At 44.8% G+C, this 9755-nt stretch overlaps 2 protein-coding genes across 3 annotated transcripts; one reads left to right on the top strand and one right to left on the bottom strand.

Moving 5' to 3' along the window:
• Positions 1 to 142: 142 nt before the first annotated feature.
• Positions 143 to 4175, top strand: mrpl38 (mitochondrial ribosomal protein L38). The gene is made up of 9 exons (XM_086196278.1): positions 143 to 298; positions 1590 to 1778; positions 1856 to 1987; positions 2083 to 2285; positions 2534 to 2606; positions 2732 to 2777; positions 2862 to 3020; positions 3701 to 3837; positions 3923 to 4175. The coding sequence occupies exons 1-9, from the start codon at positions 214 to 216 to the stop codon at positions 4057 to 4059; spliced, it is 1161 nt and encodes a 386-aa protein (XP_086052404.1). The 5' UTR covers positions 143 to 213; the 3' UTR covers positions 4060 to 4175.
• Positions 4176 to 5295: 1120 nt separating this feature from the next.
• Positions 5296 to 8281, bottom strand: LOC147239202 (homeodomain-interacting protein kinase 2-like). 2 transcript variants are annotated; one of them, XM_086195344.1, is made up of 9 exons: positions 8132 to 8281; positions 7484 to 7668; positions 7154 to 7345; positions 6858 to 7045; positions 6609 to 6729; positions 6398 to 6514; positions 6205 to 6288; positions 5950 to 6122; positions 5296 to 5847 (listed from the first exon to the last, which is right to left on the bottom strand). In XM_086195344.1, exons 1-9 carry the CDS (start codon positions 8229 to 8231, stop codon positions 5517 to 5519), a joined length of 1491 nt encoding a protein of 496 aa, XP_086051470.1. In that variant the 5' UTR covers positions 8232 to 8281; the 3' UTR covers positions 5296 to 5516. The 2 variants fall into 2 exon arrangements, with proteins under 2 accessions (XP_086051470.1, XP_086051469.1); XM_086195343.1 differs by having other exon boundaries at positions 7154 to 7668.
• Positions 8282 to 9755: the final 1474 nt, after the last annotated feature.

Below are 9755 nucleotides of genomic sequence, written 5' to 3'. Positions count from 1 at the left end.
ACAATAGAGCTTGGATGTTTCTAATAAACTGACAGGGGAGTGTAAGGAAGCAATAACAGTCGACGGAACATTACGTTAATATGGTAACAAGGCGCGCTCTATCATATGTTGAAATTTTTCTCTGATATTACCACAGAAAACAAAGGAGCAAAAAGCGCACGGACGAGGTTTGTCCCTCACGGCCGCCGTAGAGTCAGGGACGGGTGCTCCAAGATGGCGCTGCGCACGGTCAGCTCGGCTGCCCTGAAGACAGTGACGGATTTAGGGGTCAACAATGCCAGGGCCTTTGTTACAACAGGTATTTATTCGACTAACACTAAATATCCAGGGTCAGGTTGTGTAAATGTGTTGTCCGGGCGTCAGTGTCGATGATAGTTACGGTTTGTGGGCCCTCCCCGGTGAAGTGACGTTCATTTGTATTTTTGTTTGATAATTGGGTGATTTCCTGTAATTTTATGGGGAAATATATGACTTTCCTCCGTATTCCGGTGTAAAACCCCCACTACAGCACTGATGTGAACTTCCATGTGTCGGAGACATTCGTTGGACCGCGGATACATGCTGTCGTCTTAAGTGCAGAGACATTTCACCAAACTCCGTTGAGAATCTGAGAATTACGTGAGAACCTGGTGCGTAACTGGTCAGACAAGCGGAAAATGAAAAATTCGAGATAAAGTTTAATAATGATGGAGACTAAACATTAATTCGGCTATGCATGTCATATCGGATGCAACTGCACAGTAAATCCGTTGACGACTGAACATTGCTACCTAGTGTTGATGGGAGGAAACGTCAGAGGAAAAAAACAGAAATGAAGGAAAAGCGGTGCTTGATTGTCTGGAAAGAGAACACAGACGAGAAGAGCGACAATTTCCAACGTCATTCCTGTTTCTAAATTTATCCTTTTGTGTAAGTATATCCTCCAGTTAGCCTGGAATGGTGCCAGAAGGAGATTCCAGCTGATAAATCACAGTCATTCCGAGAGATGTTAGTCAGCAACTCATTGACCCCTAACGGTTTCCAGCGTCTCATTCATTCATGGGTATGATTTTGTCCATTCCGATATTAAAGTGCTGAAAGATCTTAAAACAGTTACTGTTTACAGGGAAGAATTTCTCCTTCTCTGGCACAGAAATGGGGATAAATAACATCAAACAACAACAACAATGGCCGATGAGCATCAGTGAGCATTTAGAACTTTAAAAAGTGTGCATTTGTAGGACTCAGATAAATGATTGATAAATATATTTGAAATAGGGAACACTTTTGACAAAGATGTGAATCTTGGAGTTGGAACATTTGGCTGTTAAACAATAAATCACATTGTCTGTATTGACATCAGCGCAGCACAGGAGCACATCGCCCTCTACTGGACAGACAGTGCAAGGACATCCGATCGAATTCGAAGGAATCACTTTGTCTGCACTGAAATGAGTTAAAATCAGGGAATATCAGCCGTGTTATTGCTGACGTCAGCTGAGAGGGACCTTTGGTCAGGCCCTAGTTTGTTTGTTGTTTTTCATATTTTGCTTCTGTGTCTTCTCAATGTCATTCTGACTTTTTTTGTGGGGCGTCTTTCCCTATGACAGCATTCCTCTGTCGAAAGACTCCTCCACTTGGTCCAATGCCCAATGAGGACATCGATGTTAAAAAAATGGCCTCACTGGTGAAGTATCGCAGCTACAATCGCTACTTCACAGTCGCGGATGCGGCAAAGAAGAAGCCCGTCTGGTGGAAGACCTACAGAGGCTACATGGAAAAACGCATCTCTAAAGACGGTGAGAGAAGAAGACAAGACGCTGCCGTGAACGTGTCGGGGGAAAATGATTAAGGAAGGATTTTAATTTTGTTGCAGGTGTGGAGCAAGTGGACATTGGACTGCCTCACCTCCAACGCATCAGCATCAAAGAAAAAAAGGAGAGGAGGCGGGTGATGGCCGAGAACAAGAGGAACGCTGACCTGGAGAAGGCCTCTCGTCTGCGCACATGTAGGACCTGCCCTGCTCGTCACAGCAGCAGGCTTTATGAAGTCAGTTCCTCTGTAGTGAATCATTTTGGTAACTTTGCTATTTTTTTGCTGCAGTCAAGATCTCTTTGGATGAAGTTCAGAAAATCTGGGAGATCAACAGTGCCCCCTTTTATATAAAGAGACTGGCAGACCACTACGGGGTCTTCAGAGATCTCTTCTCCATGGCCTACTTCCTGCCTCTGGTCTGGCTGCGGGTCTGCTACAGCCAGAACCCCAGTGATCAAGTGTATCATGGGAATCACTTGACTCCAACTGAGGTAAGTTAAGGTTCAGGTCTCTAACCGCGGCGGACGCCAACACCTCTGCTACAAAACGTCGGAGCAGTTTCAGCCCTCTGTCGCTGGTCAAATCCAAACTCCGCTTGGAAAACAAGCATTTTAAAAGTCGTATCCACGTCGTCTCCTGAAAATATGTGACAAAATACCAATCCTCTGCGGCACAAACCAGTATCGGCGATGTCATTCCTCCAGCATCCTTCATCTGTTCTCCTCTCTCTGTCCCGTAGGCAGCGTCTGCCCCTGAGATCAGCTTTGACGGGGAGGAGGGCTCCCTGTGGACGCTCCTGCTCACCTGTCCAGGTTAGACCTCGTCTATGGAGGATGAATCCTCCTGGACAGGAAGATTCAGCTTTCACTGCTTCCTGTAATCCACACAGAGCATTCTGAGCTCCTGGAAACTGTTAAAAAAAATGTTTGTTTTTCAGATGAGCATCTTCAGGATAACGAGGCAGAATATGTGCACTGGCTGGTGTGAGTCCTGTCACCCTGCAGCTGTCAAGTGTAGGTGAGAATGCCCTTGTACGTGAGCATGAAGGTAAGATGTGTTCTGTGCAGGGGGAACATTCCTGATGGGGCGGTGCGCGCCGGAGAGGAGCTGTGTGACTACCTGCCTCCCTTCCCCGCCAGAGGAACCGGCTTCCACCGCTACGTCTTCGTCCTCTTCAAACAGGACAGACGCATCGACTTCCAGGAGGACGCGAGGCAGTTGCCGTGGTGAGCGACAGCGTTGTGATTGGCCGCCTCGGCCTTCGATGCGCATCCCTCGCATTTTAGACATTTGCACCAAAATAAAATGTGCTGCCACAGAAGCAATGATGAGCTCCTGTGTATGTAGAGAGCTTCACAAGGAGAGAGAACGTTTGGAATTTGGACTTGTCATGTTCGTATTATATATGTTTGGGTGTAAGTTTTCATATGCAATGTGAAAAAGTACCATGAGGTTGGTCATTTCCTTTTCATAAATTATAGCAAGGTGTCACTGTATTTTTAGCTTCAATGAACTGATGTCCTCCTCCTTCGTTATCCTACACTTGTGAGCTGGTAATGGTGCGTTCAGGTACTTCAAGCTAGCTCGTAATTCTTAGACAAACCAAGAACTTAGAAAACACCGTTAAATTGTTAATTAGTTAAGAAAAAAACCTGGGTTGCTCTGAGAGTATACAGCTAAACTAGCCAGAGGTTCATCTATGAGCAGCTAAATGTCCAAAAAAATATATAGAAATGTTTTAATCATTTATACATAAACAAATCACACCTATTTATATCTTGCTATCATTTTTATGTATTTAACTACTTTTCGAGGTGAGCATTAGAGACACACAACAGCACTGAGGTGAGTGTTGGTTCCTGTAGTAGGAAACACACTGAACAATGTTCCCCCTTCGTCTTTCCAGTCGTTCTCTGGCGGATCGAACATTCAAGACGGTGGAATTCTACAGGAAGCACCAGGACAACATGACGCCTGCGGGTCTGGCGTTTTTCCAGTGCCAGTGGGACGACTCCGTCACCGACACCTTTCACAATACGCTCAGTGAGTCGGGCTCGTCCCCCGTTGTTGTGGAATGGTTCTGACTGTGGACGAAGGTTTGTCATGTGTTGTTTGCTGTCATCTGCAGACATGGGGGAGCCTGTGTTTGAGTTTATCCGGCCCCCGGTGTACCATCCCCCGCAGGTCAAATACCCTCAGGGCAAGCCGCTCCGCTACCTGGACAGGTACAGAAATGGGAAGGAACACACCTACGGAATCTACTAATCCTGCCAAATATGTCACACCTGTTCCTGCCCATGTGAATTCATCCTCATCATATCTATGTGAACGTAATAAAGCATTTTTACAGGCCATAAACTCAATAAATAGACTCTCTTCTTACTGTTTGGAAGTGTGAAAGACTTTTGTTTTTGACAACATCTTAACTCACTTCACCTGGAGAACGAAACACCTGGTAAGGTGAAGTCGCTACTGGGGGGGGGGGGGGGGGCGGGGTTAGGAGATGCATCATCAGTTGAAGCCTGAATTTGAAAGAAAAACTTTTGTCCATTTTGGGTCTGTCTCTGTTCAGTGTGTGGTCGGACCTGTGTGCCCCAGTCTTGTGTCCCTCAGAGGGGTTGAGTGCCATCGTTTCCTGTGGGTGAAATTCCCCCAGGTGGCGCTGCTGGCACTGTTATTGTTTGAGCCAAACTTGCCACACGAGTACAAATATTTTTCCACAGACTTCTACTCATTCAAATTGAAGTATACATCTACGTATAAATTGGGATTGTCCTTGTAAACTAGTGTCATACTGTAAAAATTGTCGTTCTTCCCGAATGAGGAAGGGCTTCCACGCATGGACGCATTGACAGGAATGCAACCACTAAAATAACTGCGAACCTTTAAACATTCATGTGACAACCAGACAGGGTTTCTTTGTGTCATGATACATGAATATTAAATGCAATGCATCCATGGAAATATGTCATTCCTGAAAATGTGTGGAAAGAAATTTATGAGATTTATGTAAGAGTTTCTGTCTTTCTTTTGCAAGGCCGTGCGGAGGGATTTAATTTCCCGCCTGCAGCTCTCATGTGGGATTTGTGTTTGTAAGTTACATTTTTGTAAATCATTTTATTCGTATTTCTTCCATAGTCACACCAAAACATGCATCACTTCCCAGTTTAAAAGCTTTGACGGTGAGTTCAGAGTGCAAATCCTGCACAGGAAAAGCAACCTCTCTCATAAACAATTCAAGAAATACACAATGAAGTTCTGTTGAGCTGCACACATGGAACAAATGGGTTTATTACAAAGTATGAAATTCAAGGACCGCTTTAGACTTTTGGACGTAATTACATGATTTTATACTGTTGTTGGATCATTCTGAATGCATTCTCAAGACATCTGTAGACATTTAATTTTACTAAGATAAAATTCTGACATAATTTAGCTTAGAACTGATAAAGAACAACAATAGACATTTATCTTAAAAAAAGAGAATTATTATCGGACACAAGAGGTGTGCCACCAGGTTTTTTTATTTTTTATTTTTTAATTGAATCTTTAAAACCTTTTTTTTCTTTAAAAATCATCAGGTTCACCGCACATTCCAAGAACCACCCTGCCCAATAAATAAGAGTCAATCAACAACCCCAACCCAAGCTGTGATCAATCTCTCTGTCTCTCTCTCTCTCTGTCTCTCTCTGTCTCTCTCTGTCTCTCTCTCTCAGTCTCTCTCACACAGGAGAGAGTCTGTTTTTCCTGAGAAACAAGTTTCTCCAAATTTTCAGGAGAAAATGTCCACTTTTTCCCTTCTTCTTCTTCGGCCGAGCATTTTCATGACAAGGCTTGACACTGTCATCGGCCGTTTTCCTAGACTTCCTCCTGGCTGCGTCCTGGTTGAGGGCTGCTTGCTCTCCAGTGTCACCAGGAGCTACCCCAGGAGGAGCAGGAGGGCTCGCTGGGTGCAGAGCTGATAATTTGGTGCCTGCTGCACCTTCAGCGTCAGTCGGCTCAGTTGCGGCATCAGGAGGGCTCATCTGCATTTTTTCCAAACAGTCTTTGAAACTGAAAAACAAAAACGTGACGGTGAATGAGTCAGTGAGTCATTAAAAACATCTACTGAGGTGTGGATCCAATCCTGCTGGTACCGGTATCACAGCTACTTACTAGTGGCCGGCATCCTTCTGGTTCCTCAGATGAGCCATTGTGAGGAATGGATGCTGAAGAGCCTTCTCTGGTGTGATCCTCTGTTCAGGGTCCATTTGAAAAATGGTCCTCAGGAGGTCAACAAACACTGCTCGATCCTCCAACTCGATGGGGCTGTCGGTCTCTGCAGGGAGCTGAAATGACAACAATTCTATTTATCTGTATTCTGCTCTCACAAGCAGAGCAAACCGTTCTTAATGTAAACAGATCCCTTACTGTCATCAGCTCCTCCAGGAAGTGGATAAACTCTTGGTCTTGTCGAGACGTACTGCCGGTCTGCTGGGTGTATTCCTTAGCGGTCTAAAGGAAGAAAACCTTCACTGGTCACTTTCTACTAAATCTTTGAATCGTTTCAAATAGCTGATGCATGACTGAACTCATCTGGAAATGATCGAACAAGTTAAGATACCTTCAGTCTCCATTTTGAGGAACAGTACTCGCTCTTGGCAAACAGCCGTCGTGTGTGTTTGCCAGCATTGAGAAGGTGCTCAGGTGGTTGGCCCAAGATGTCGATCATGCCTCTCATCTGGAGAGAGAATAGAAAGAACCACATTAGCCCTGGCTGAGTTTCTTCATTGGTCTGCAGTATCTCACGAGGTTCTATGTGTTCTCCCACTCACCATCTGGTACTCATTGCATGAGAACAGGCCTTTGCAGGTGTACAGTTGGACCAGCAGACAGCCCAGACCCCACATATCGATGGCCTCAGTTATGGGGAGGCCCAGAATGACTTCAGGTGCACTGTTGGAAGAAAACAAGGGAGTTGTTGAGTGCAAATTCCGCATGTGCTTGGCAAGATTGTCATGACTTCTCAAATAGACGGTTAACAGTAACCGTGTTGAAAGAGCAGCTTTGTAGATCAAGCTTACCGTACTCCCGGTGGCTGAATGGTCTGACCCTGAAGGCTCCGAGCCTTGGATTTTGGGAAGGCCATGCCAAAATCAATCAGCTTCACTCGGTAGGGCATTTTCTTGTGATTCACCAGCATCACATTGTCCAGCTTGAGGTCAGCGTGGGTGACCCCAATGGACTTCAGGGCACCGAAGGCGTTCAGCAACTGCAGGACAGACAAGGAAATGTATGTGGTTCAAGATTCCACTGACTAGGGCGAGGGACAGTTTATTCCTGGTTCTGGTCAACCGAAGTGAATAAAAACACCTCTCACCTGCTGCGTTATCGGCCGAATTTCATTCAGCGTCAGCGGCTGGAAATTCTGATCTTTTAAAAGATCATACAGGCTTTTATCCAGCATCTCAAAAGCCATATAGGATTTGCCCTTGGCTGTGAAGCTCTCCCTGTACTGGATAATGTTGTCCTTTTCTGGGTCGAGGGTCTTCACCGCCTTCATCATCTTTATCTGTGTAGAGAGGACGAAGGGATCACGTTGTTGAGAGTGACACAGTGTGGTACAGCTATTCATCTCATTAAAGACCAAACCAGATCCAAGCAGGCACACGGCATTAAAAAGACCTGGATGATGATGGCGATGACCTACCTCATCTTTAGAGAAGTTCACATGGCGATGCACTTTTAAGGCCACCCTCTCGAATGTTTCCGCCGTCACGCTTTTGTGCACTTTGGCGAACGCTCCCTCGCCCACAGCATCCAGAAGAAAGTATCTTGTCTTTTTACTCTCCACAAACTCTTTCTTGTCAAGATCTAGGATCGGTGACAAGGAAGCTGTCAAGAAAAACAGAACAAATGAGCATCCAAGCATCCAAGCTGTTCATCTCAGTCATTCGGCACCATGGTGCCCCGCAGGTCCTTGAGGCACCAGCAAGTTTGTGAATTTGTTTACACGAACACTTCCAAGATTGGGCTTCCAAAAGTGATTTTTCGGCCAGTTTGTTGACTGTCCCTGCAGGCAGCTGAAGGGGTGGGGCCTCTAGCAACAGTCACATTGTGATTGGCTGCTCTAATGGCAGTTGTCCTGCTCAATGTGATGTCAAGTGTTTCGTAAGCAGCAAAACCAAAGAGCATGCATGTGGTCTGTCTAAAGAGGCAGATTCTGAATGTCTTTGGGTGGTTCTCAACACGCTGGACAATGCTGGTGCATTGTGACATCACACAACCTCCTCCTCATGCACCCTTAACTTCATATGATGTCAATGTGCACTGCACTCGTCCAAGCACATCTACTTACCTCGAATCATTCTGTCCTTTTGACGGTTCTCAGTTGTCTTGACTTCCATATTGATTGCACCTCTCTTTGGAAAAATCTTCCTTCTTGAATATCTCCACATGTTCCCAGGTGAAGCTTCAACCTGTGGTTTGGAGGTTGAAGTGTAGTCGTCTGATGGTGAACACGTGGGAGGTAAATTCACATGTATACATTTTTATAACGATGATCTCTCATTCATCTCAGTCAGTGATGTCATCAGAATGACTGAGATCAATCTGATGACATCACTGAAGGATCTGCTCATCTCTGTCAGTCTGTCAGTCATCGGCCCGTCTCCCTGAGAGGAGGTCATCAGCCTGGACCCGGTTCTGGAGGGAGATGCGTGACAGGCGTCTCTGCTTTCATACCATTCAGTTCTTTGAATCAAAGCTTCCTCAGTCAGGAACTTTGTTTTGAGTCCATATTTTTAACCATTGTTCTCTGGATATCACAGCAAGAAAACCCACTGCTTTTAAGGTTCTACAGGCTAATTTGAAGGGTTTATATTGACAGCAGCGCCACCAAAAAAGAGGCATTTTACCAAATTAGCCAGTATTCAAAATAAATGGAGTAAAGGCCAGACAGGTCAGGCTTCTACAGTATGGTGTGTTTTCAGATTCATACCAAAAACAACAATTTAAGTACAGAGCACATTTTTTTTCTTCTCTTCATGTTTTCTTTTTTAATTTCTGGTTAAATAGAAACAAACAAAGTCTAATTACAATCCACTTGTTGTTTTTGGAAGATTCATTTTTCTGTTTTTCATTTTTGGTGAAAAGATCAGTCAACAGAAACAGGTGGCCATGATGTAAATGGAAAGTCTGTTCGATCTGTTAAAGTGAATTTGATTTTGATAGATGAAAAACTTGCTTTTTAAAGAAATAAAAATTGAAGAACCACTGTACCAGAGATGTTCAGGTCTTTTTATGCAAGTCCAAGTCAAGTCTCAAGTTTTTGGTCACGAGTCCAAGTCAAGTCTCAAGTGCCTGTGTGCAACCTAGGTGCGACTCAAGTCAGAGTCGCGAACTCGAGTCCCCATCTCTGCACTGTAGGAGATGGATCTCGTTTGATACTCATTCACGATGATTCCTCTGTGACCACTACAGTCATTTACGGTGCTCCACAAGGGTCTGTGCTTGGACTCTTCACTCCATATTTGCTTCCATGAGGTCTCATTTAACAGAATCACTTGATTAATTTTCATTGTTATGCAGAAAATAAGCAGCTGTACATATAAACCCACATGAAACCAATCAGTGAACAAACCTGAGGCCTGTCTAAAGCACCTAAAAACATGGATGACCCACAACTTCCAAATGCTTCATTCTGAAAAAACTGAAGTTTTTGTGCTGGGCCCAAAACACCTTAGAAGCACTTTATCTAATGGGACAGGTACCCTGGATGGCATCACCCGGACCTCCAGCACGACCATGAGGAATAGTTCTCTTTGACCAGGATCTGTCCTTCAACTCCAACATCCAGTAAATCTCCAGGACGCCTTCTTTCAGCAACGCAGCGCCGCGAAGATTTCTAAGTTATGTCTTCATTTACAACCCAGGAGGGCCACTCAATAAAGGCCTTTAAAGATGTGGGTCTGCATTTACAA

Source organism: Aulostomus chinensis, chromosome 23, assembly GCF_037954235.1.
Source record: "Aulostomus chinensis isolate RoL2024-O1b breed Wild chromosome 23, RoL_Achi_v1.0, whole genome shotgun sequence".
NCBI lineage: Eukaryota > Metazoa > Chordata > Actinopteri > Syngnathiformes > Aulostomidae > Aulostomus > Aulostomus chinensis.
This window is presented reverse-complemented; position numbering and strand designations above follow the sequence as displayed.